The sequence below is a fragment of the Trachypithecus francoisi genome, unplaced genomic scaffold, assembly GCF_009764315.1.
Source record: "Trachypithecus francoisi isolate TF-2019V2 unplaced genomic scaffold, Tfra_2.0 Lachesis_group17, whole genome shotgun sequence".
Lineage (NCBI taxonomy): Eukaryota > Metazoa > Chordata > Mammalia > Primates > Cercopithecidae > Trachypithecus > Trachypithecus francoisi.
In genome coordinates this window covers 21,289,821-21,317,426 of record NW_022681462.1, presented here as the reverse complement: position 1 = coordinate 21,317,426, position 27,606 = coordinate 21,289,821, and the positions used below count along the sequence as shown (strand labels likewise).

Sequence of the window (27,606 nt, the reverse complement as noted above, 5' to 3'; positions counted from 1 at the left end):
CGATTCTCCTGCCTCAGCCTCCCACGTAGCTGGGATTACAGGCACCCGCCACCACACCCTGCTAGTTTTTGTATTTTTAATAGAGACAGGGGTTTCATCATGTTGGCCAGGCTGGTCTCGAACTCCTGGCCTCAAGTGATCCACCTGCCTCGGCCTCATGAAGTGCTGGGATTACAGGCATGAGCAGCCACGCCTGGCCAGTTCTGGTATTAATGCCCGTTTGTTTTTGTCTGGCCAGAGAACAGAAAGCCTCTCAGTGAAGACATAGCAACCCCCTGGTTTTTCTCGCCTGCTGGTAGATGGAGTTCCTGTGGGAAATATAAGAGCCAGGGCCCAGAGGGTGGGTGGGGAGGCCAGGGAAGAACTATGCCCCTCTCCTGGCCCAAACTCTGACCTTCCAGCTGGGCAAGGGATCCGTAGAGTTCTGCCTTCGAGGTTCCCTCAGCTCTAAGGCCCCAGGAGGAAATAGGACCTGAGTAGGTCCAGCCTGGGCCTTTCCTGTGTATGGGGAAACATAAACCAAGACAAGCCATTTCTTTTCAGCCACCACCCCTGGCTGTCTGATGGGCCTCTGGGGAGGCACCTCCAGCAGCTCCCATCCCATTCCATGTGGTGGACAAGGAGTTTGGCAGACACCACTGGGGTTTCAGGCAGAGCTGTTGATAGTCCAGAAATGGATGCCTTCACCCTTCATTCCTGCTGTGCCCTCCACTCTAAGGTCAATTTTCATCAAACAGGAGGTAAAAGGCAGCAGATGGTACTTCTGCACTCTACACATTGGGCCCCTATAGTGCGCAGTTCAAAATACACACACACACACACACACACACAAACACACACACACCATCATGAACTGGGTGTGGGCAACCGCTCCCTTCCTGCCTGCAGATGCCCTGCCCACGGGGCGACTTGCTTGCCGGGTTGACATCAGCCACACATGGCACAGGCTCCTCCTGGGCTGAAGCTGTTCTCCTGGCCCGGCCCCAGAGGAGGCACGTTCCGTGTGGCTTCTCCACCATTGTGGTTGGTCTGCAGTGTTGTTAGTGCAGGTGGGGACCTATGAGAGGCTGACCCCAGGATCTGTGCAGAAGACATGAGAATGGGACATGGGAACGGAGGGTGAAAGTAGCAAAGAAACAACACAACACGGATGGAACAAGTCATTTGAACGATTGTGAGTTTGTTTAAGAGTTGCTATAATGGTGTAATATGTAATTAGACTTCCCAAAGTGAACGAAAATGTGATTTATTTCAAAACGATTGTGCCCGTTTGAAGTAATGGAGACAAGAGGCAACCAAAGAACAAGAATCTGCTGGTAACCCCAACACTGACTTTTAGAGGGGTTCCTTGACCAGCCATGGGAATATTGGTTCTGTTCAGCTGGTTACCCCTGTGGTGGGGACAGGGACATCAGGCTTGCACAGCTCCATGGCACTGTCCACTGGGTTGTCTCACGCCTTCTCTTCTAATGCTAGGCCCACCCAGCAGCAGGAACCCCCAGGAGCAGTATCTGTTCCTCCTGGAAGGGACAGGGCTCGCTGAAAGCCGCACATTGGCCCCAGCCTGCTCCATCAGATTCTTTTGAATCTGCTCCATCAGATTGTCCATCAGATTCACCTCAGGAGGCATGGATCCAATCAGCTAAAGTTGGGGTCTGCTTGGTATTTTCTGACACTACTTCTGACATGAAATGTGCGCTTTTTCCTGACACCAGCCAATTCTCTGACACCCGCTGGGCATCCAACAATTCAAACAGATTCTGCCACGAACTTCCAGAGTTAGCACAGATCTCACAGGGGAAGGCCTCAGTCCCACAAGAGTGCCCCCTTTCAGATGCCAGCTACAAGAGAGGTAGTGACCCCCACTTCTGCCTGGTCAATTACAAATTTGGGGGTTCTGGCTAGGCAAGGTGGCTCATGCCTGTAGTCCCAGCACTTTGGGAGGCTGAGGTGGGAGGATCACTTGAAACCAGGAGTTCCAGACCGGCCTGGGGAATAAAGAGAGATCCCATCTCTACAAAAAAATAAAAATAAAAAAGTAGCCAGGCATGCTGGCACACACATGTAGTCCCAGTTATGCTGGAGTTATGCTGGAGTTATGCTGGCTGCAGCAGAGGCTGGGATGATGGGGCTGAGAACTGAGGATCACTTGTGTCCAGGAGTTCAAGGCTGCATTGATCTATGATTGCACCACTGCACTCCAGCCTGAGTGACAGAGGGAGACCCTGTCTCAAACAGAAAATTGAGGGGTTTCTGCAACAACCTCTCAGTTTTCATAATTCACTAGAACAATTCACAGAATTCAGAAAAGCACTATACTTACTATGCATTTCTTGTAAAGGACAAAAACAGCCTGATGAAGAGGTACACAGGGCAAGGCCCAGTGGGGTCCCAAGTGCAGGAGACTCTGTCTCTGTGGAGTCAGGGCACGACACCCTCCTGGCATGTGGACCACCAATCCCAAAGCTCCTTGCATTTCATTTTTCAAGAGTCTATATAGCCCAGACCCCAGGCCATCTCCTGTACCTGGAGGTCTGGGAGTAGGGAATGGGAGTGGGTGGCTGAAAGTCCCAATCTTCCAAAGTCTAATTCCATGTTTGGTCTTTCTGGGACCAGCCTCCAGCCTGAAATTATCTAAGGGTCCACCCTGTGTCACCTCGTTAGCATAAACCCAAGGATAGTCCTAAGGGGCTTATTATGAATAACAAAAGACACTCCTGTTACCCAGAAAACTCTAAGGGTTTTAGGAGTTCTGTGTGAGGAACTGAGATGAAGACCAAACACATTTTTACAGAGTTGTACCTTGGTATTTGTGGGGGATTGGTTCCAGGACCCCCACGGGTACCAAAGTCCACAGATGCTCAAGTCCCTTGTACAAAATCATGTGGTATTTTTACATAACCTCCACACATGCTCCTGTATACTATAATTCAGTTGTGAGGCCCCAAGTGGCTGGCCACCCGCCCTCCTCCTTTGACCTGCAAATATCGGCTGCACTGACCTGGCCCCTCCTTTACCTGACTCCTTTTACTTAAGAGGTTCTGGGGCTAGAATTAAAGGTCAGCCATAGTCATAAGGATGTTTTCTACACAAAGCTGAGACCTCCTTCCTAGGTGACCTGTCCCAGCCACCAGAGAAGAAGAGGTGTGTTTGGGGTTATGCTGGATGCGACAGAGGTTGGGATGATGGGGCTGAGAACTGACGGGAAAGTGCTAATGGGAAGAGGAAGAAAATAGGGCAGATCGGTGTCTGGGAGCCTCTAGGGGAGGGTCCCACTGGGGCGGGTTTCTGCAGAGTCAGGCGGGGAGGGAGGAAGAGCTGGGAGGGTGGTCAGGACCTCTGTCAAGAGCATAGAAGTGTGGGTGTCTTAGCTTTGCTTCCACTGCCATTGGTCCGCAGGACCGCCCTTCCAGGAGCCAGTGGCTGGGAGCAGTGCTGGAGGATCAAGGAAGCAGAGATGGATGGTGAGGCAGTCCGCTTCTGCACAGATAACCAATGTGTCTCCCTGCACCCTCAAGGTAAGAAAACTGGGCCCCCAGCTCATGCCCAGTGAGGGATTAGCCTGCCTGTCCTTTGGCCCTCTGCCATAAGGCAGCTTATTGCTGTCTTATTGCTCTCCCCAGACCCTTGTCCTTGGGGATGCAGACTTGGCGAGAGAAAGGGGATGAACTTTGAATTCAGATGGTCCTGGTTTGGAATCCTGGCTCTGCACACTGAGCTGGTCCTGTGAGGCCTCCCTCCCTTCCTTTCTTGTTTCATTCAAACTACACTTTTGTTGCTCTGTGCTCTGTGCCAGATTCTGTGCCCTGTGCACCACCAAAGCCTCCTTGAGATTTGGAGAACAGTGGTCTCGGTCTCAGAGCCCCTCGCCTCTGTGTTGCTACCATGCCCACACCTCGTTCTGGTGAACAGTCCAGAGTGTTTCATCTTCCTTCTCCGTAACCACTTGTATGATAAGCATGGCAGGGGTTCTCATCCCCATTAGACAACCCAGGAAATGGAACCAGATAGTCTGACTGTGTCTCAGTCTGCACAGCACCCTCTCACCTTGGACTCTGGCTTCTCCCCTACAGGGGTGGACTCTGTGGCAACAGCTTCTGCAGCCCCCAAGATACCAAGGCTCATTCAGACTACCCCAGCATTTATGGCTGTGACCTTGGTCTTCTCTCTTGTGACTCTCTTTGTAGTGAGTAAGCCCCCAGGTGACCCAAATCTCACTGACTCTCTCTCCTTTCAGCACAAAGTTCTCAAGGGCCCCAGATGCACCTCTCTGGGCCTCTCTGCTCCCAGAAAGATCATTCTACCTCCAGCTCCAGCCCTAAGCCACAGCTTTCCTGGGACCAGATAGAGGCCACTGTCCAAGAGGGAGCATCCCAAGAACTGAGGTTCATGAGGGAGGGTCTTTGCTGCTATCTTCCCAGTTCTGGAACCCTCTTGTGTATGGGACAGTGTATCCTCCCAGTCTCAGGGCTGGGGATTTGCTGACCTGGGAAAATGGAATGTCTCAGTTCAACAGCACACAAGACTTGTGCTGAAGTCTATGCAAGCCATGATTCTGGGAGACAACATTACTGGGCATTTACCTTTTGAACCCAACAGTGAGTAGCCCAACAGTAACAGTACCAACAGTAACCCAACAGTAACAGTAACAGTAACAGAACCCAACAGTAACAGTGGGGGTGGGGTGCAGAGGGAGCCGGGACCTTCAGATGCTAAGAACCTAGGATGAACTTCTCCCTCAGTACCCCCAGACCACTGAATGGGTTCCACCATCCTCATAGAAACAGATAATTTTTTAAAAACACAGTTTTATTGCGGTCTAATGGTGTACATATTTAAAGCATACAATCTGATAAGTTTTGATATATGTATGTGTCCCCGAAACCATCACCACAATCATCATCATATAGTCATCCTCCTCACCCCAAAGTTTCCTTGTGGCTCTCTGTAATTCCTTCCTCTCCCTTCCTCCCCTCATCCCTGGGCAGCCATAGATCTACATGCTGTAACTACAGATTAGTTTGCTTTTTCTAGCGTTTTATAGAAAAGGGATCATAGAGTATGTACTCTTTGTTCTTTACTAGTCATGTAATTTGCAAATATTTTATCTCAGTCTGTGACTTGTCTTTTCATTCTCTTAACAAGATTTTAATTTTGATAAAGTCTAATTTATCATTTTATTTCTGTTACGGATTGTTCTCACGGTCTCATATGTGAGAAATCTGCCTAATCCAAGACTACAAAGATGTTTTCCTTTGTTTCTGGAAATTGTACAGTTTTCAGTATTACATTTAGGTCTCTGCCTCATTTGAGTTAATTATTGTATAATGGTGTGAAATGGATTGTTCCAGCTCCATTTATTGAAAAAGTTATCTTTCTCCATGAGTTGCCTTTGCACCTTGGTTGAAAATCAATTGTCCATATGTGTGGGGGTCTACTTCTGGATTCTCCATTCTGTTACATTGATTTGTCTATCTTTACAAAATAGAATCTTTGAACTTCCAGTACCTTGAAAGGTCACTTCTCTTACCTTAGCACAGTGACTGAGGTCTCACACATTTACATAGGCAGTGCATGAGAAATAGAGAATGGATGCTCCAGAAAGGGTCCCTGCCAACTTGAGTTTTTCTCCCTATTCCTGAGGGGAGATTGGAATCAGAAGGGGATCGTGGATGTATGAGATTGGGTCCTAGTTCGTGAGATGAATAAAGGATGCCAGCAGGACCAGAGGTAGATGCACATGAGGTTGGTGGGAAAGACCTTGCAGATTAAAGGCGGCTGCGGAGTCTCCTTCAATGACCCCTGCACAAGGCCTTTTACTCAGGTTTCCTGTATCCTTAAACTGTTCTGTAGGGACCCTTGCCCTATCTAACACTGGGGGTGCTGGCTCTTTAAAAGGCTATTTCAGCTGAGGTCCAGTGTTAGTTACTTGGAGGGCATGGCATGCCTCTGTCATAACCCTGTGAGTTGAACAGGGTACTTCCTCCTAGTGCAACTATTTTGTTTTGTTTCTGTTTCTTTCCTTTGTGTTTTCTTCTCCATGGAATTTGCCATCATAAAACTTACGTTTGCAGTGATTTTTAACATGTAACAATGGTGAATCGAGAGCCTCTATGCTTGGTGTACAAATATAATGTAGGACTAACCAGAGGCTTTATTCATATCTATTTTCTTTCCCATAACAACCCATCTATGGTCAAATTTCAGTAAAATTAAACTTTAACAGCTCTAAATGATATAATCGGTTACTTTCAAGTTGAGCAATTATAATGACAAAATAATCCAAGCCTTACCAGCATGACTCCTGGTGGCAGCTGGCTTACAGCAGGCAAGCATTTCAATCCTTCTGACCCCATCATTTGTGTGTAACAGTTAATTAGATCTTTGTTTCTTGGCCCACATTCTCAGGTGGACTGTCCCCAGGGTCTGGGTGGCTGTGTGACCAGCAGGGTGCTTGTTGGAGCTGTGCAGTACCCATTTCCCTTGGAAATGTTAAGAACACTCTGGTTGGCCCATACAATGCTACCCTACATAATGGGCCTCTTTGGTTGCCTTCTTCACTTCCTCCCTCCAGATCATCACCACTTTGGCAGGGAGGCAGAAATGCAAGAGCTTATCCAGATATTTAAAGGCCACATGGAGAATTCCAGCGCCTGGGTAGCAGAGATCCAGATGTTGAGGTGCAGAGTGGACAATATCAATTCGCAGCTCCAGGTGCTCGGTGATCATCTGGGAAACACCAGTGCTGACATCCACATGGTAAAAGGAGTTCTAAAGGATGCCACTACACTGAGTTTGCAGACCCAGATGTTAAGGAGTTCCCTGGAGGGAACCAATGCTGAGATCCAGAGGCTCAAGGGAGGCCTGGAAAAGGCAGATGCTTTGACTTTCCAGACCCAGAATTTCTTTTTTTTTTCTTTTTTTTTGAGACGGAGTCTCGCTCTGTCGCCCAGGCTGGAGTGCAGTGGCCGGATCTCAGCTCACTGCAAGCTCCGCCTCCCGGGTTTACGCCATTCTCCTGCCTCAGCCTCCCGAGTAACTGGGACTACAGGCGCCCGCCACCTCGCCCGGCTAATTTTTTGTATTTTTTAGTAGAGACGGGGTTTCACCGTGTTAGCCAGGATGGTCTCGATCTTCTGACCTCGTGATCCGCCCGTCTCGGCCTCCCAAAGTGCTGGGATTACAGGCTTGAGCCACCGCGCCCGGCCCAGACCCAGAATTTCTTGAAAAGCAGTTTAGAAAACACTAGCATTGAGCTCGACGTGCTAAGCAGAGGCTTAGAAGATGCAAACTCTGAAATTCAGATGTTGAATGCCAGTTTGGAAATGGCAAATGCCCAGGCTCGGTTAGCCAATAGCAGTTTAAAGAACGCTAATGCTGAGATCCATGTTTTGAGAGGCCATCTAGATAGGGTCAATGACTTGAGGACCCAGAGCCAGGTTTTAAGAAATAGTTTGGAAGGAGCCAATGCTGAGATCCAGGGACTAAAGGAAAATCTGCAGAACACAAATGCTTTAAACTCCCAGACCCAGGCCTTTATAAAAGGCAGTTTCAACAGTGCTGAGATCCAGTTCCTAAGAGGTCATTTGGAAAGGGCTGGTGATGAAATTCACATGTTAAAAAGGGATTTGGAAACAGTCACAGCCCAGACCCAAAAAGCAAATGGCCGTCTGGACCAGACAGATGCTCAGATTCAGGTATTCAAGGCAGAGATGGAAAATGCCAATACTTTAAATGCCCAGATTCGGGTCTTAAATGGTCATATGAAGAATGCCAGCAGAGAGATGCAGACCCTAAATAAAACAAGAAATGAAGAATGCTTCGACCTTAACTTCCCAGACCCAGATGTTAGACAGCAATCTGCAGAAGGCCAGTGCTGAGATCCAGAGGTTAAGAGGAGATCTAGAGAACACCAAAGCTCTAACCATGGAAATCCAGCAGGAGTAGAGTCGCCTGAAGACCCTCCATGAGGTTGTTGCTTTACAGGAACAGCTACAAAGAACCCAAAGTAAGTGGGAGTGGGGAGTCCCGCTGGGGAGGGCACAGTCTCTTGAGAGGGTAGAGTCTCCTGTCTCATCAGCCTCTTTTCTACTGCAACATGCATCTCCCGGACCAAATCCAGAGAAATGGGCCCGAGGAGCCTGGGCAGTGGTGGAGATGGTGTGCAGTGTGAAGTTCCTGCTCTCACGTTGCTCATAACCTGGTCACAGTGACCAAACTGTGTTCATGTTCCCATGAACACGGGAAACCAACTGTAAATGGTGCATGTGTGTGATAAGGACAGCATGGGCTAGTGGGCCACACAGCCTTATTTCTGACTTCCCACTATCCCAAATGGTATGATCTTGAGCAGGTTACTTACCTTCTCTGAGCTACACTTTTCTCATCTGCAAGGGGTGGACAATAATATTTGCATCACAGTGAGGATCCAATGAGGTCACACATGTAAGGCCTTTAACAAAGTACCCAGCATTCATGCCCTCACCTGATTGAGGTGAGGCCCTGTGATGTGCTGGGTAAAAAAGTGAATAAGGTGTGATAGGTACCCTTGAGAAGCTTACAGGCTAGTACTACAGACATGCATGAAAGACACACAGACAGGTGTAAGACTGATAGGTTAAAAGCAGGTACTGAGAACTGGGGTTAGGGGCAGAACAAAAAGAAGGGAAAAGGAATCTTCTAGCGGGAGGGAAGAGATCTGTGGGGAAAGGATCAAAAGACGCTTTGTGAGAAGATGGCTCTTGAACTTCAACCTGAAGGATGAATAAGTATTTGCCAAGCAAATAGGGTAAGAGAGCAGTAGGTTTACAGGCATGGAGACACAAAATCATGAGGTTCTGGAAACTTTAGGCAGTTCTGTTTGACTGGCCTGTGGACAAGAGGGCAACTGAGAGACAGAAGGGAGTGTTTGGGGCAGTCACTGAAGAAATGGGAGCTGACAAATGAGGGCTTGGTGGGCAGCAGTGACATCCCACTTTACTGCTTTGCCTGGTTCCTGGTCTGGGGTCAGAGGCCCCCCTTCTTCACACCTCTCCTGGTGCCCCAATGTGCTTATTCCTCCCAGCTCTCACTGCTGCTTTAGGTGAGACCCGTGTTTCTCCACTTTGGGGGCCCCCTGGAATCACCCAAGGAGCTTTGAAAATGCTGATGCCTGGGGACCCACCTCCAGAACTCTGATTTTTTTTGTTTTTTTTTTTTTTGGTGAGGGTATCTGGCATCAGGATTTTTTTTTTAACTCCCTAGGTGGATCTAATGACATCTGGGCTGAGAACCATTAGCTTAATTTTTTTTCTTAAAGGGCAAAGAAATATATATCTCAGGCTTTGGGGCTGTACAGTCTCTGTTATAACTTTTCAACTCTGTTCAGAATTATAAAGCAAAAGAAAAAGACAGTAAACTAATAAGCATGGCTATGCTCCAAAAAACTTTATTAAAAAGACACTGCTGACAGGTTGGAGTTTGCCAGTTGTTGGTTTAGATGACTAGTTCTGGGCATCAGAACCACCAGAGGGCTTGCTGAAGCAGATTATTAAAACATAATTTTGGATTCAGGAGGGCTTTGGTGGTCCTGAAAATTTGCATTTCTACCACGTTGTCAGGTGATGCTGATGGTCTGGGACCACACTTTTCCAGCCCCTGATTTATACCCATCTCTTACTGGGATTTTCGCCATTGTGTTATCATTGGTGTTTCTGGCCTGATCAGGAGTGCCTTCTTCTGGTTCAGCTTCCACCAGGTTGACATTTTTCCAGTGCAAATCTGGACGTATTACCATCCTTCTCAAAACCTTGCAGTGCTTCCCATTGCTGATAGGGAAAAAAAAATCCAAACTCTTTTACATGGGATGTACCATTTAGTGTTGGTGAATCTGTCCAAATTCATCACTCACCCATCCTTTATGTCCCAAGAATACCAAGTAGCTTGAATAGATCAGGCCATGCCAGGCTGTTACAGACCTTTATGCCTTTGTGCTGATGCTTTTCCCAGCCTGGGGTTCTCTCCTTGACACTGAACACCTGGAAAACTCTTCCTCAGTCATTTAAGATTCAGCTCCAGGCTGGGCACAGTGGCTCACACCTGTAATCCCAGTACTTTGGGAGGCCAAGGCAGGTGGATCACCTGAGGTCAGGAGTTTGAGAGCAGCCTGGCCAACATGGCAAAATCCCATCTCTACTAAAAAACACAAACACATAGCCAGGCACGGTGGTGGGCACCTGTAATCCCAGCTACTCAGAAGGCTGAGGCAGGAGAATCGCTTGAACCTGGGAGGCAGAAGTTGCAGTGAGCTGAGATCGTGCCATTGCACTCCAGCCTGGGCATCCATAGCAAAACTCTGTCTCAAAAAACAAAAACAAAAAAACTCAGCTCCAGTAACGTCTCATTCAGGGTGTCCTTCATGAGCCCCACCTCCTGCTCAGATGAAACAGACCATACCTTCTTCCGTGACTATTCTACTGTGCATGTGTTTTTTAATCAATGCATCTTCAACACCTTTTCTCCATCTGTCTCATTTATTAGACTCTAAGTTCCTTAAAGGCATCAATCATGTCTGATTGATCTTTGTACAGTGTGGCAGTGGCTAGCTCGAAGAAGTTAAGGAATGTTGCACAATGCATGTTGAACAAAAGAACAATTTGGTGATTAGTTGAACTTGTGTGGTACCATTTCAAACAGCTGTGGCACAGATGATGTCAAAGATCAGGCTGTTGTGGCAAGGAGGGATGAAAGAGCTGACAGAATCGGGGCTTGTGCTCACAGGATGAGCTGTAAGAGTTTGAAAAATGGAAGGCCAGGCAGACCAGGTGATGGCCAGGTCCCAGGATGGCCATGGGTGTGGCAGTGGAAGTGGATGGAGATGAAGACAAGGAAATGAGTAAGGCTATGGGATAGCTGTAAAATCCCCAGGGAATATGGCAGGAGTTGGGGTGGAGAGGACTGTCAGGTGGTAGCAATGAGTTGGGAGAGAGGGCAGTATAGCTAGGAAGTAGGTATCTGGAAAGAGAGAGCTGCCTGAGCCTCCCAGGAGGGCCCAAGCCAGGTGTCTTGAGGGCTGCTTCCTGGAGTGCTGGGCAGTGAGATGGCAGTGCAGCCCCCCAGGCCTTACTCCTGGAGCACTGGGCATCAAGAATTGCATGAGCTTGTGAACCTCAGTGGGCAGGCCCTAGAGGTGTCAGAAAAGTTCCCTCTGGGACCCCCACCGGCAGCTCCTGGTTCTCTTTTCTCCCCAATCTTTGCTCCAGGTCAACTTCTCCAGATGGTCCTGCAAGGCTGGAAGTTCAATGGTGGCAGCTTATATTATTTTTCTCATGTCAAGAAGTCTTGGCATGAGGCTGAGCAGTTCTGTGTGTCCCAAGGAGCCCACCTGGCATCTGTGGCCTCCAAGGAGGAGCAGATCAGAGCTACGAGCATGGGATATTGTTGGTGGAATTGGTGTGGAATAAGGGACTGTGGTGTTTTGGCCTTCCTGCTTTCAGCAGGTATAACAGAGACCTCCATGTCTCCTCTGCCAGGCAGTGAGCAAATATTGATTGAGTTCTGATGAGCACATGCACTGGAGGTAGAACCACTGACGGCAAACCTCCATGTCTTCCATGAATGAGGGAGACACCAGAGGTCAAGAGACATCAGCAGGAAGGAAGGCCAAGGGGAGGTGAAATCAAGTGATGCCCTTAAGTGCTAGGAGCACACTTCCCTTCTCTTGCATTTGGTTTTCCCTCAGGCTTGTTTCCAGTCACCTTTTTTTTGGAGACAATGTCTCTTTCTGTCATCCAGGGTGGAGTGCAGTAGCCTGATCATGGCTCACTGCAACCTTGACCTCCTTGCTCAAGCGATCCTCCCACCTCAGCCCTCTAAGTAGCTTAGCTCCCCTGAGTAGTTGTGACTACAGGCGCATGACACCACATCTGGCTATTTTCTGGGAGTATTTTTTTGTAGAGATTGGGTATCGCCATGTTGCCCAGCCTGTCTCAAACTCACGGGCTCAAGTTATTCAGCCACGTGGGCCTCCCAAGGTGCTGGAAGTGAGCCACTGCATCTGGCCTGTCTTGATTTTAATGTCAGTTAATCCAGCTGCTTTAGAGGGCCCATGAACAGGAGACCCAGGCTTCTTGGGAAGACCAGGCACACAACTCTGAGTCCGAGGACCACCAAACGCAATACTGTCCCAGGTGGTTCATCTGTCGTGGTCCTTATCAGAACTTGCCAGGATTACTAACAAAGAACCACAGTGTTTGTGGTCCAATTTGACTTGCAGAACTGCCCACCCCCTGTGGCTCTCCTGAGACCACTGTTACTGATCTGAGAAAGAACATGCAACCTTGTAAACCACATCTTCTTAACAAGCTATGGGAGGCACTGGCACTATGGTCACGGCAGAGGGGATGGCAGCGCTGAGGCAGAACAGGCAGGGCACCAAGGCACAGGATATCTAGAATTGGCCTGATGAATCCTTTGATGAAATGGACAATACACTAGCTGCTCAACAGTATATTTAACAGAACATAAGAGCAGATTACTCCAATATTGACAAAATTCTTGAAGCACCTAAAGGCCAAGATGAATGTGTATGGACGTATGAACATTTAAGGCAATTGTGCCTTGAGCTAATTGGACTTGCTGTCAAACTTCAGAGTGAATGTCATCCAGATACTTGTACTCAAATGACAGCAACTGAACAGTGGATTTTTCTTTGTGCAGCTCATAAAACTCCAAAAGAGTGTCCTGCTGTAGACTATACTAGACACACACTTGATGGTGCTGCATGTCTTCTGAAGAGCAATAAATATTTTCCCAGCAGGGTTAGCATAAAGGAGTCATCTGTAGTGAAACCAAAATCAGTATGCCGTGAGATTTACAGAATATTTTCACATGTTTATTTCCCATCATCGGCAGATATTTAATGAATATGAAAATTAAGCATTTTTGTGTCATCAGTTTATTAAATATGTGATGAAATATAATTTGATGTCCAAGGATAACCTGATTGTACCAATTTTAGAAGAGGAAGTACAGAATTCAATTTCTGGGGAAAGTGAAGCATGAAGAGAATCATATGGAAAAATGTACTGATCACATAATTAACATTAGTTATGTACCGTATGTATCATTTTAGACACATCGATCGTGTATCCATATTATAGCTTCTTTGTTTAGTATAGGTTTTTGTATACTGTGTTTGCCTTTTAAAATGAGAAATACTTTTTTTTTTTTTTTTTTTTTGAGACAGAGTCTTGCTCTGTAGCCCAGGCTGGAGTGCAATGGTGCGATATTGGCTCACTGCAACCTCTGCCTCCTGGGTTCAAGTGATTATCCTGCCTCAGCTTCCCTAGTAGCTGGGATTACACGTAACTGCCATCATGCCCTGCTAATTTTTGTATTTTTAGTAGCGACGGGGTTTCACCATGCTGGCCAAGCTGCTCTCGAACTCCTGACCTCGGGCGATCCACCCACCTCGGCCTCCCAAAGTGCTGGGATTACAGGCAGGAGACACTGCGCCCAGCCTAAAATGGGAAATATTTTTTAAGTTATTCATAAGCTATATATTCACCAGTGTAGCACTCATGGTTTTTAAATAAGATTAGTATTATCTGTTTATAATGCCTGTTAATAAAAGAATTTACAGTTTGGTAAAATTGTTGCTAAACAATCATTGGATCACAGTCCTCATCAAACAAACCCATCTATACAAAAAAAAAAAAAATGAGTGAGAGCTTGATGTTTCACACAAGCCATTTACTAAAGAAGTAGAAATGTTTTCCTTTGGTTTTACCCTGAGTTTAGATATCCTAAAAAATTCTATAGTACATAGTTTTATCTTACCTTTTAACTTTCTCCAAATGAGATAAAAGTGTTTTAAAATTCTGTTTACAGTTTTTGATATGCATATATAATTATGTGTATATCTATAAGCAGGTTCTCCAGGTGGCCTGGAGAACTGGCTCCACACACACAAGGGCAAACAATAACACTGCCTTTTCTCTGCAGGCATTTCTGGTAGAGGTCACAGGTAAAGTGTACTACTGGATCGGTCTCACTGACAGGGGCACAGAGGGTTCCTGGCACTGGACAGATGGGACACCATTCAATGCCGCCCAGAACAAAGCATGAGTCTAGCCACCATCTGGCACTGTCCTGGGCACTGTCTTTGGTGGGCCTAGCTACACGCTGTGTGTCCCTTCCCAGTAAGTCGTAGTGTTGTGTGTATATGTGTGTGTGACGTGTGAGATGTGTATGTGGTGTATGTGTGGTGTGTGTGCCATGTATGTGGCATGTGTAATGCATGTGGTATGCGAGGTGTGTGTGTGTTTTGTATGTGATGTGTGTGTGTTTGGACACACAGGCATGGTCATCGCTCTTACCCGGACTCCTACACAGAGGGTCATTAGGAAAGGACAGGTCCTGAGGCTGGCATGCAGCCAATGAGTGGGGCTTTCTGTTTTTTTCTCCCTACCCTACTCAGGCCTGGTTCCAAGGGATCCTGCCCCCTCAGAAGGCATATTAGTGTGAATTCTGGGGTGGGAGCCTGCAGCTTCATAGACACCCCTCCCTGTCCCTGGATCCTCAGTAACTAAGGGCAACCTGAGCACAGACAGCCTCAGGGTACTCCTTCTCCCAGCCCTGTCCCTATCCTAGGGCCACTAGCAGATGAAGGACCTGTTTGGACGAACAGAGGCAAGATGGCGCAGTTCCAGGTTCTTCACCATCAACTTTCCCGCACCCGGGAAAGACAGGGGTCGACTGCACAGGCGCAACCCAACCTCCGATGGAGAAAAACCGGAACCGGCCTAGCCACGCCTACCGCCCGGCCCCCAACCAGCCTATGTCCCGCCCACTGCCCTCCCACTCCCAGGCCCAGGACATAAAAGCCGCTCCTGGCGGGCACGCTGCGCGCACTTCCTCAGCCCCCACTCCTGTCCGGACTGCAGGAACTCCGCTGGAGAGCCCCACCGGGCGACTCCCTTGGCCTCCCCTGCCTGAGACCGATGGACCTCACCCCTCCTCCACAAAGCTGGCTGACCAAAAAATAAATTTGCAGTTTTGCTCCTAGCCTTGCCTACTCGCTGGTCCTTTACTACTCGCCCTGGTGAGCCTGGAAAGCAAATCAGTTTCCTGGAAAGCAAATCAGTTTCCTGGAAAGCAAATCAGTTTCCTGGAAAGCAAATCAGTTTCCTAGAAAGCAAATCAGGACCCATCTCATGTCAGTTCTCTAGACCCATCACACGTCAGCTTCCTAAGCCACAGCATGGGGAAGGGATGCTTCCTTCATCCAACAGAATAAACCTCATTGTCTCCAGGTTTTGGGAAAGGAATCAGCCTGACAACTGGCGGCACAAGAATGGGCAGACTGAAGACTGTGTCCACATTCAGCAGAAGTGGAATGACATGACCTGTGACACCCCCTGTCAGTGGGTGTGCAAGAAGCCCATGGGCCATGGTGTGGCCTGAGGGCAGGCCAGAGCTGAGGGGCTGCTCCTGCCCACCAATACTGACCCTCCTTCTCCTCCTGGATGCCTTCGGAGCCTCTGAGCTCTACTTGTTCTCTGGGGCCTTCCGTTGGCCTTGCGGACTTCCTGCCTTGTTCTTTGATTTAGCCCTTTTGAACATGCTTACCTTGAGTGACCCAGTGACATCAGTGGCTTCTCAAGGGAAGAGGCTTGCTGTGCCCCTGTAGCCCCTCAGCACCCAGCACCAGGCCGGCCTGTCAGACAGCAGGTCCTCAATAAATACTTGCTGAATCAACAAAAGCTTTGTGCTTGCTTGTCCCTTGTGGCGGCCACTATACTCTCTCCTCCCTGGATTGGTTCTCCTTCCCTCAGTGTTCCTTCTGTCTCAAAACAAGCACACTTTAGTAAGGGCTTTATAGCTAGCAACTTTTTGCTAGTTTGTTTAAAACAGCAGAGGTTGAACACAAACTACAGGGACTTCATAGGGGTACAAAGTCCTAGCAGTCCTAGCTCTGTTGCCCAGGCTGGAGTGCAGTGGTGCCATCTCGGCTCACTGCAACCTCTGCCTCCCAGGGTCAAACAATTTTCCTGCCTCAGCCTACTGAGTAGCTGGGACTGCAGGGACATGCCACTATGCCTGGCTAATTGTTATATTTTTAGTAGAGATGGGGTTTCACCATGTTGGCCAGGCTGGTCTCAAATTCCTGACCTCAAGTGATCCACCTGCCTTGGCCTCCCAAAGTGATGAGATCACAGGCATGAGCCACCACACCCCGCCTATTTTTTTCTTTAAAAAAATGTAAAATATATATATATTTTTTTTTTTTTAGAGACAGGGTCTTGCTCTGTCGTCCAGGCTGGAGTACAGTGGAAAGAAGAGTGAGGGGCACATTTTGACTGATTTTTCTTGGTCCCAGCACAGAAGTGTTGAATAAATCTTTTTTTAAAAAATGAAGGCAATATTAAAGTGCATGAGGTCAGACGTGCTCCTATTTTCTATTTAGGAGATGTGATAAGGTCGCTTACTCCCCAGTTAATAAGGCTGTCTTACACATGCAGAGCAGAAAATTATAAACAACTTTAAAAAAATATTTTTAAATTAATTACTTTTTAGAGGCAAGGTCTCACTCTGTTGCCCGGGCTGCAGGGCAGTGGCATGATTATAGCTCACTGCAGCCTTGAACTCCTGGGCTCAAGTGATCCTCCCACCTCAGCCTCCCAAATAACTGGGACTACAAATTCATGCCACTGTACCCAGATGATTTTTAAATTTTGGTAGAGATGGGGCTTTCTCTCTTTTTTTCCCAGGATGGTCTCGAACCTCTGGCTTCAAGCCCTCCTCCTACTCAGCATCGCAAAGTGTGGGATGATAGGCAAGAGCCACCGTGTCTGGCCTCAAAAGAACTTTAAAAGGCAGTCCTTATTAGCAAGGTACTTCCTGACTTTAGGGATAAAGCATCAATGGATGCTTTATCTTATTGTACAACCAAAAGACTGGCAGCTGGTGTTTACCTTTTCCCTTAAAGGATCAGGGGTTAGCAGCTTTATGGATAAGGGCAGTCCTGATCATATAAACCCAACTATATGTGCACAAAACAGTAGAGTTAGTCTATCCCTTTCTGCTTTAAATTCTGGTGTTTGCTTTTCTTCTTTACTAACAAATGTCCTTTGCCGCATTTTCTCCCCCTCAGAATAGGACACTTTCATTTACATTAAAAATCTGTACAGCCTGGACACAGTGGCTGATGCCTGTAATCCCAGTACTTTGGGAGGCCAAGGCAGGTGGATTGCTTGAGCCCACGGGTTCGAGACCAGCCTGAGCAAGATGGTGAAATCCTGTCTGAACAAAAAATAGAAAAATTAGCAGGGTGTGGTGGCCGTACCTGTAATCCCAGCTACCTGGGAGGCTGAGACACGAGAATCACTTGAACCTGGGAGGGGGATACTGCAGTGAGCCGAGATTATGCCACTGCACTCCAGCATGGGTGACAGAGTGAGATGCTGTCTCAAAAAAAAAAAAAAAAAAACTCAGAAAACAAAACAAAACAAAAACAACAACAAAAAAAATCTGTTTAGGAAGACACCTTTTCTCTTGCATGATTTTCTGGAAACTTGTCTACTGTCTCTTGGTTGACAGAAGCTGCTTCTCCTGTCACATGCACATTGTAAAAGCCACACCTCTTTCTGAAACTATCAAACCATCCTTTCCTGGCAATACATTCTCCTGCTTTAGATTCTTTACCTTCCTTTTGCTTTGAGTTGTCATTAATGGATTTTGCTTTTTCTCAAATGATATTCAAGTCTGTAGGTATGCCTTTCTTATAGCAATCCTGCACCCACATAAAAACCGCATTTTTCAGTAAGAGATTAAAAAGATATTTTGCAAAAAGTGCAAGGTTTTTGTGCCTGCTGGTGTAGCTACAGTGATGGCTTCACAAATTTCCTTTTCTTTATTTTACAATTGTCCTTTGCAGGATTCAGTTGTCTTGAGATGGCAGACAACCACAGCTGCAGACCTTTATAAACGGCACATATCAAGCAATTCAACTTTTTTGGATAATGAATGTCACGACTTTTCTCTGCTTTTTGGGAGTACTTCCAAACTTACTAGTGATATCTCATATGGATCCCATGATGTTATTCAAGGTTTATGATATTGCACTGAAAATGAAAAATACATGAGAACTAAATCAGTTTTTACTGCCATATGCAATTTACTGGAGTGAGGAACTGCTCACGGGAGACGATTAGCATCACATAGTGTCTTAAGTGGATACTTAAACACTTGAGCTCACCGTGGCAGCAACAGGAGGTGACTACAAAATTATCACAATAGTACAGTAGGTGCCACAGTTAATTTAATATTGTTTTCATTTAATATTGCATCTTGAAGTTTGTTTACATTTCTCTTAACTGCAAATGGCACCGTGTATGGTCTGTAAGTGTTGATGTGCATATGTTTTGATAAATGTTAATTTCTTATAATAGATTTGTATATATTTTATGTAGTGAATGATAAAATTGATTTAGCATCTACATATATTTTATGCATTCATGACAGACCTAAATTTTTCTTATTTTTTAAAAAAATATTTCAGCCAGGTGTGGTGGCTCATGCCTGTAATCCCAGCACTTTGAGATGCCAAGGCAGGAGGGCCACCTGAGGTCAGGAGTTCGAGACCAGCCTGGTCAACACAGTGAAACCCCATCTGTACTAAAAATACAAAAATTACCCTGGTTGCAGGCGCCTGTAGTCCCAGCTACTTGGGAGTCTAAGGCAGGAAAATCGCTTGAACTTGAGAGGCAGACATTGTAGTGAGCTGAGATCATGCCATTATACTCCAGCCTGGGTGACAGAGTGAGACTTTGTCTCAAAAAATAAAATAAAAAATATTTCTAGGCCGCTGGGCATGGTGGCTCACTCCTGCAATCCCAGCACTTTGGGAGGCTGAGGCAGGCAGATCACTTCAGGTCAGGAGTTTGAAACCAGCCTGACCAACATGGCAAAACTTCATCTCTACTAAAAATAAAAAATAAAAAATTAGCCAGGGGTGGTGGTGCATGCCCGTAATCCCAGTTACTTGGGAGGCTGAGGCATGAGAATTGCTTGACCCTGGGGTGGCAGAGGCTGCAGTGAGCCGAGATCATGCCACTGCACTCCAGCCTGGGCAATAGAGCAAGACTCCATCTGAAAAAAAATTTTCTAGGCTACATAGTTCATCTGCAAGTTTTTTTATATTGTGGCAAGTCTCCAAAAATTTTTTCAAAATATTTATTGAAAAAAATCCACATACAAGTGGACCATGCTGTTCACACTTAGGTTGCTCATGGGTCAATCACACATGTGCAATCAAACAAATACAAATGTTTGTATGTATATATATTTTTCTATGTATGTTTTTCTATTCTTTATTTTAGGGTTTTCCTAGCTTTGTGTCATCAGGAGGAAGTATTAAATAACGTGACCTGCTTTCACTACTCACAATAGAAAAGACTTGGAACCAACTCAAATGTCCATCAAAGATAGACTGGATTAAGAAAATGTGGCACGGCCGGGCGCAGTGGCTCACGCCTGTAATCCCAGCACGTTGGGAGGCCGAGGCGGGCAGATCACAAGGTCAGGAGATCGAGACCATCCTGGCTAACACAGAGAAACTCCGTCTCTACTAAAAAAAATACAAAAAAGTTAGCCAGGCGTGGTGGCGGGCACCTGTAGTCCCAGCTACTGAGGAGGCTGAGACAGGAGAATGGCATGAACCCGGGAGGCGGAGCTTGCAATGAGCCGAGATCGCGCCACTGCACTCCAACCTGGGCTACAGAGCGAGAATGCGTTTAAAAAAAAAAAAGCACATATATGCCATGGAATACTATGCAGCCATAAAAAAGGATGAGTTCACGTCCTCTGCAGGGAAATGGATGAAGCTGGAAACCATAACTATAAGCAAACAAGGACAGAACACCAAACACCACATGTTCTCACTCATAAGTGTGAGTTGAACAAGGAGAACACATGGACAGAGGGTGGGGAACATCACACACCAGAGCCTGTCGTGGGGTGGGGGTTGGGGGAGGGATAGCATTAGGAGAAATACCTAGTGTAAATGACGAGTTGGTGGGTGCAGCAAACCAACATGGCACACGTATACCCATGTAACAAACCTGAACGTTGTGCACATGTACCCTAGAACTTAAAGTATAATAATAATAATAATAATAATAATAACATGGCTTACTTTTTTGGAATTTCCTGAGATTCTCTTTGTGTCCTAGTATATGCTCACTCTTTATAAATGTTCTAGAGGTATATTTATTAGATTAAGCTTATAATTTGCATTATGCAAACATCTTACATTCTCATTTATGTTTTGTCTACTCAATCAATTTCGCTGAGAGGATTTTTAAAAACTGTCTCATTATGTTTATCATTTTGTCACATTTTCCTTTTATTTGTAAGAGCCATATATATATATATATATATATATATATATGTATGTATTTATATATTTCAGTTACCTTTTTTTCCAATCCAAACTGTATCCAGCTTTATTAAAGATACTTTCCTTAAACAATCATGGTATTTCAGGCAGGACATGGGCAGACAATTATTAACAGTATACAACAACTTTCAAACTCCCTTCTTCAATGGACTACCAAAACTCAGAAAGCCACTATAAAACACAATGAAGTTTTCATCTGATGCTCTGAACAGGGGAAGTTTAGAGTGAGAGTTGACATTTCACATGTAGCATGTTGTTTAATAACTTTTCACGAGCCGACCCTGACTTTCAGGAAGTGAAATGAAAATGGCAGAATGTATCTGAAGAGCCACAATCTAGCAACAGAACCACTGCTCTTTAGACAGGTGTCCTCTCAGTGGCATCCCTGGAAAGTCCAGATTGCCTGACATACTGGTAACAAATGACTGGGGATCAGGTCCCAACAGCACTCTGGGCTTAAGAGAGTTAAGTCTATGCTGAAAGATGGACAGGGAGAAGAGGACATAAAAATGAATTGGTTTTTCCATACCACAAGGCTTTTGTGCCAAGGTGGTCATGTGTATGAAAGTCAGGGAATCCCTCCTCCTGGGAGCCAAGAGGAAGTCTCCCAAAACTAGAAGGGAAAGGTGTTTTCCCCACATCACTCCAGCTTTGGAGACATTCTATTAGTGACATATGCCCCTTCCCCTAAAAACAACAATGAAGTGTTCTGTGTGCTAACAACACAGCTCAAAAAAAAAAAAAAAAGTAAAACAAAATTCTGCATTTTTATAAAACTTGATAAAAAAATAGTATTTCAAACTGTACAGTCACCAGAAGTACACAGTTATAAAAAATGCACACATTTCACTTGGCCTCTCCAGCACCTTCAGCTTTCCTGGCCTGGTCTGTTTTGGCATCTCCGTTTTCTGCAGGTTTATTTCCCTCCTTGCCAGCATCAGTTTTTCCTTTTTTCCCTTTGGGTACCTTCTCTCCCTTCTTTGCAGGGCCCTTTTTAGGCTTGGGTTCTGGCTTTGGAGGAGCAGGTTTAGCAGACAACCTCATGGATCTTCTCTGTGCTGTGTCCTTCACCTTGGCTTTATCTCCTTTAGCATCCTCTTTGGTCTTCCTCTTGGGCATGGTGGCGGCGGTGACAGCAGCGGGACTTTGACACTGGGCCCGGGATGTAGCCACACGTGGGCTTTGATCGGTCGGGGGATCATTCTTGTCTCTTCGTACATTTCAGTTACTTTGTTTAATGTCTAAAGATTCATAACTAACTCCCCCCCATTGGCCCCCACTATTTTTTGAGACTCGGTCTTGCTCTGTCAACCAGGCTGGAGTGCAGTGGTGAGATCTTGACTCACTGCAGCCTTGACCTCTCAGTATATGTGATCCTCCTACCTCAGCCTTCCAAGTTGCTAGGACCACAGGCACATGCCACCACACCTAGCTAATTTTATTTATTTTTTGTAGAGATGAGGTCTCACCATGTTGCCCAGGCTGGTCTCAAACTCCTGGGCTCAAGCAATCCTCTTGCCGTGGCCTCCCAAAATGCTGGGATTACAGGCATAAGTCACTGTGCCTGGCCCAAGATCCATTAACTATCGTTTGTTTGTTTTTGTTTTGTTTTGTTTTTTGAGATGGAGTCTTTCTCTCTCACCCAGGCTGGAGTACAGAGGTATGATCTCTGCTCACTGTAACCTCTGCTTCCTGGGTTCAAGCGAGTCTCCTGCCTCAGCCTCCTGGGTAGCTGGGATTACAGGCATGCACCACCATGCCTGGCTAATTTTTGTACTTTTAGTAGAGACAAGGTTTCACCATGTTGGCCAGGCTGGTCTTGAACTCCTGACCTCAAGTGAACCGCCCGCCTCAGCCTCCCAAAGTGCTGGGATTACGGGCCCAGCCACCAAGATCCATTAACTCTGAAATCTACTTCAGGAATTTTACTTTATATCAATAATTATTCCTTCCAGGAACGTTCATTGCACGTCTACTATGTATCAAGCACTATTGTAGATTTTAGGGGTTCAACAGTGAACCAAACAGATAAAAATCCCAGCCCTCATGAGGCTAGCATTCTAGTAGGGAGCAGAGGTAGTTACCACATTCAGCCCCTTCTCACAACCCCAGGAAGGAGTCCTGTGGAGAGGTGATTGTGTGGAGTAGCAAGGAGCTGTTCATAATCAATCCAGCCGATCTCGCAGAACAGCAATGGGGCCCCGCAGCCTAACGGTAACAAAGAAGTGGCTGGACTAGGGCAGGTAAACAGGAAGGACTCCCTCCTGCCAACTCCTTAGGGTCAATTCTCATGTCCCCGATGTCCCCTTCTCTCCTTCAGGGGAGGTTCTGAAAACTGCAGTTTCCTCAAGAGAGAGGCAGAGGAATGAAGTTCTCCACAGACTGACTGGGACCATCTAGGGAGACAGATTGCAGTTGTCAGCTGCCCTTGGGGGAAGTGGCCAGCTTGTCTCGCTGGAGGGCCTGCCCGCCCTGCCTCCACTGTGGGAATTCTGTATACCTGCCACTCTCTGTGACCTTGGGTTGCTTTGGTGGCACTAGCAGTCTGTGACAGACAACTGCCACCACACGGGGTATGCTGTTGACACTCAGGTACCCACAGCCTTCTCTCCCAGAGATTTTTAGTCTTTGTGGGCATGTTGCTCACCGTGGAGGCTGGGGTCCCACTCACTATGATTTAGGGGACAGCCTGACTCTAGCATAAGTAGGAGAAGCTATAGACATTACAGTTGTTATGAAAAGGCTCTCAGACCTGGTTTTCCGGGGGTAGGGAGAAGTTTCTCACATTCTGGAGGAAGATGTAACAGCATTTTGAGGATGAGGGATGTCACTGGTTTAGAGGAAAATCTACACTTGCTTAGTCAGTAATTTTGAGTGTCTACCAACAAATGCCCAGCTCTTTTCATGCACTAGATACATACAGCATTCACTGCTCTGACACATGAATTTGGACCTGGGCCCAACCCTTCCTGTGTGCCTCCACCATGCCTCTCAGAAGGACCCTCTCTTTTGTGTATTGCTCTCACTTATAAGAGTTATAAATTGTTACACCTTGCCAGTCAGCAATTCCTGCTGCAGCTTAGGCAACCAACTCCAAGGACCTCCCACCCCCAGTGAGAGCCCCAGGCCCCAGTGAGAATCATGGAAGAGTAAGTATGCCTTGGCTCCTCTTGGGAGGCACGAGGGTCCATGTGCTTTAGGATAGCCAGAGGGTCCATGCCATCTGGCTTCTTCCTGCAGGACAGGGCCCCAAGCAGCAGGCTGTCCATAGTGCAACCATGCCTCACTCCCCAAAGCAGCTACCTCTCACTGCCTCTTGAATCTTGCCAAAGCCCTGCTTTTGTTGCAATCTTTGACTTCTTAGACCTGACAAGTATTTTCCACTCTCTGCCATACAGATCCCAGGACTGGGATCCCAGGCCCTCTTCAAGGTGACCCCAGTGAACCTTTCATCACATTTCTGCCATGGGGTCAATTAAATTGAGCCAAGTCACTTAGTGTCTCCTCAACCAGCTCTGATTGTAGCTTCTGCACTGGTGCTCCAACCTCCCCTTAGCCTGGGTCACTTAGGATTTGTCTATATGATAACCACATTTCTGGACTTTCTGTGTGGTTCATAAATCATACTACCATTAACTAACAACATGATGGGGGTTAATGGTGGCAGGAGAGCTTGGTGGCTATAGACCCAGGCTCTGAGGTCAAACAGTCTGGGTCCAATCCCATTTTCATCCCTTTCTAGCTCGGAAAGCTGGTTCATTGACTTTCATGTTTCAGTTTCCTTTTCTGTGAAATGGAAGTAACTGCAGTACCTCCTTTGTGGGGGTGCTGTGAGAATTAGGAAAGTCAATGCATAGGATGAATTTAGGATAGTGCATGGGACATGGATCCCACCATGCAAGCATTAGTGGTGATTGTTTTGCTGATGGCCTACTTCACTCCTCACTTCACCTCTGAGGAAGGATCTATTAGAACCCTCACTTTACAAATGGGGAGATAAAACCCAGAGAGTTTGGATGATTATGTGGTTTGGCTCTGTGTCTTCACCCAAATCTCATCTTGAATTGTATTCCCATAATTCCCACCTGTTGTGAGAGGGACCTGGTGGGAAATAATTTGAATCATACTGTTCTCTTAGTGGTGAATAAGTCTCATGAGATCTGATGGTTTTATTAGGGATTTCCACTTCTGCACCTCTACATTTTCTCTTGCCGCCACCATGTAAGAAGAACCTTTCATCTCCCGCCATGATTCTGAGGTCTCTCCAGCCATGTGGAACTGTAAGTTCAATTAAACCTCTTTTACTTCCCAGTCTTGGGTGCATCTTGAAATGCAGCATGAAAATGGACTAACATAGTAAATTGGTACCAGGAGTGGGGTGTTGCTGAAAAGATATCTGAAAATGTGGAAGTGACTTTGTAACTAGCTAACAGACAGAGATTGGAACAGCTTTGAGGGCTCAGAAGAAGACAGGAAAATGTGGGAAAGTTTCCAACTTCCTAGAGACTTGTTGAATGGCTTTGACAAATACTGATAATGATATGGACAATGAAATCCTGGCTGAGATGGTCTCAGATGGAGGTGAGGAACTTCTTGGGAACTGGAGCAAAGGTGACTCTTGTTATGTTTTAGCAAAGAGACTAGTGGTATTTTGCCCCTGCCCCAGAAATTTATGGAACTTGGAACTTGAGAGAGATGATTTAGGGTATCTGGTGGAAGAAATTTCTAAGCAGCAAAGCATTCAAGATGTGACTTGGATGCTGTTAAAGGCATTCAGTTTTGAAAGGGAAGCAGAGCATAAAAGTTTGGAAAATTTGCAGCCTGACAATGCAATAGAAAAGAAAATCCCATTTTCTGAGGAGAAATTCAAGCTGGCTGCATATATTTTCATGAGTAACAAGGAGCCAAATGTTAATCCCCAAGACAATGGGGAAAGTGTCACCAGGGCAGGTCAGAGACCTTTGTGGCAGCCTCTCCCATTACAGACCCAGAGGTCTAGCAGGAAAAAATGGTTTTGTGGGCAAGGCCCACAGTACCCGTGCTGTGTGCAGCCTAGGGACTTGGTGCCTTGCTTCTCAGTTGCTCCAGCCATAGCTGAAAGGGGCCAACTTAGAGTTTGTGCAGTGGCTTCAGAGGGTGCAAGCCCCAAGCCTTGGCAGTTTCCATGTGGCATTGAGCCTGCAGGTGCACAGAAGTCAAGAATTGAGGTTTGGGAACCTCTGCCTAGCTTTCAGAAGATGTATGGATGCCTGGATGTCCAGGCAGAAGTTTGCTGCAGAGGCAGGGACCTCATGGAGAACCACTGCTAGGGCAGTGTAGAAGGGAAATGTGGGGTTGGAGCTCCTACACAGTCCATACTGGGGTGCCACCTAGTGGAGCTGTAAGAAGAGGGCCACTGTCCTCCAGACCCCAGAATGGGAGATCCACCTACACCTTGCACTGTGTGCCTGGAAAAGCCGCAGACATTCATTGCCAGCCTGTGAAAGCAGCCAGGAGGGAGGCTGTACCCTGCAAAGCCACAGGGGTGGAGCTGCCCAAGATTATAGGAACCCACCTCTTGCATCAGCATGACCTAGATATGAGACCTGGAGTCAAAGGAGATAATTTTGGAGCTTTAAAATTTGACTGACTTGCTGAATTTTGGACTTGCATGGGCCCTGTAACCCCTTTGTTTTGGCCAATTTCTCCCATTTGGAATGGCTGTATTTAACCAATACCTGCACCCTCATTGTATCTAGGAAGTAACTAGCTTGCTTTTGATTTTACAGACTCATAGACAGAAGAGACTTGCCTTGTCTCAAATGAGACTTTGAACTGTGGACTTTTGGGTTAATCCTAAAATGAGTTAAAACTTTGGGGGACTGTTGGGAAGGCATGATTGGTTTTGAAATGTGAGGACATGAGATTTGGAGGGGGCAGGGATGGAATGATATGGTTTGGCTCTGTGTCCTAACCCAAATCTCATCTTGAATTGTACTCCCATAATTCCCACATGTTGTGGGAGGGACTCAGTGGGAGATAATTTGAATTATGCGGGCGGTTTCCCCATACTGTTCTTGTGGTAGTGAATAAGTCTCACAAGATCTGATGGTTTTATCAGGGGTTTCTGCTTTTGCATTTCCTCATTTCTCTTGCCACTGCCATGTAAGAAGTGCTTTTGGTCTCCCACCATGATTCTGAGGCCTCCCAACCATGTGGAACTGTAAATCCAATTAAACCTCTTTTTCTTCCCAGTCTTGGTTATGTCTTTATCAGCAGTGTAAAAATGGATGAATACAGATGACTTGCCTGAAGGTGATACAAATGCCCTGCTGCAGAAGGTCCCTCTTGACAGCCATGGCCCTCTGCCTGTAGCCCCCACTCTCTGCTTCATTTTCTCAGTTCTTCTGCAAAGCCACTGAAGCTCACATGGCTTGAAGCTTCCCAGGGCCCCTTCATGAGGCTGTAGGTCTATCTCTATGTTTTGTCAGGGCTCTGAAGCACAGCAGCACCAATGAGAAACTCCTGAGCTAAGGGGCTCTGGGAAGAGAAGGTCTTTGGCCAGTTTCCTGGGGACAAAGCCCAAGGGCAGAGTCTCTGTGTCTGTTCCTTTTCTCTGTTCTCTGTCCTCTTTCTGAGACACACTTTTGACCCTCTTTTAACCCTGCTGGTGGTGTAGCCAATACACTAACCCTAGCTCATGTTTGGTGGGGGTGGAGGAAGACAAGGCCCCCAAGGGAAGTGAACTATTCCACATAGCAAGCAGGCAGGACTCGTGTGCCAGGACTCAAGCAGCTGGAAATGTGAGGCTGTGCTGAGTGATCTTGGGTTGGAGGCCACTCAGACTTGGAGGAAAGAGAGCTGCAGTGAATGTGAATGTGACAAATGTGCAGTGAATGTGACAAAGCTAAGTTCTGGACTTGGCTCTGCTACTGACTGGCAGCGTGACCTTGCCCAGTCATTAAACTTTATTGATTTTCTGTACAATGGGAGGAAAGTCTAATGCCCAGGATATGGTGGGATAAAATAATAATGCTGTGCCAAAAATAATATAACATCATCATAATGTGAATTTATGTGAATATGAACAACATGAAATTGCCAAATCGATTTGGATGGGAATTCTGGGCAATATAGACTTGACTATAGTCTTTGGTCCCTGTTTAAAGTGCATTCTTGGTCTTCTT

The 27,606-nt window shown here is 46.5% G+C and overlaps 2 protein-coding genes, 1 long non-coding RNA gene and 1 pseudogene across 3 annotated transcripts; 2 read left to right on the top strand and 2 right to left on the bottom strand.

The window, feature by feature from the left end:
* Positions 1 to 3,457: 3,457 nt before the first annotated feature.
* Positions 3,458 to 14,106, top strand: CLEC4F (C-type lectin domain family 4 member F). The gene is given in 8 exon segments (XM_033175010.1): positions 3,458 to 3,518; positions 4,074 to 4,190; positions 4,509 to 4,598; positions 6,575 to 6,890; positions 7,208 to 7,799; positions 7,801 to 8,008; positions 11,241 to 11,398; positions 13,984 to 14,106. Coding segments are annotated over 8 exon segments (1,665 nt in total).
* Positions 10,236 to 14,780, bottom strand: LOC117061984. The gene is made up of 3 exons (XR_004428169.1): positions 14,653 to 14,780; positions 12,264 to 12,266; positions 10,236 to 10,262 (listed from the first exon to the last, which is right to left on the bottom strand). It is a non-coding gene; the product is annotated as an uncharacterized LOC117061984 (long non-coding RNA).
* Positions 12,363 to 13,041, top strand: LOC117061983 (annotated as a pseudogene).
* Positions 14,781 to 20,522: 5,742 nt separating the features above from the next.
* Positions 20,523 to 21,559, bottom strand: LOC117062943 (non-histone chromosomal protein HMG-17-like). Its single transcript, XM_033176789.1, has one exon. It carries the CDS (start codon positions 21,557 to 21,559, stop codon positions 21,287 to 21,289), a length of 273 nt encoding a protein of 90 aa, XP_033032680.1. The 3' UTR covers positions 20,523 to 21,286.
* Between the last annotated feature and the right edge of the window lie 6,047 nt (positions 21,560 to 27,606).

What these genes read in the sequence shown, in the direction of transcription:
- LOC117062943 (XM_033176789.1), bottom strand. Translation starts at nt 21,559, where the DNA reads ATGCCCAAGAGGAAGACCAAAGAGGATGCTAAAGGAGATAAAGCCAAG.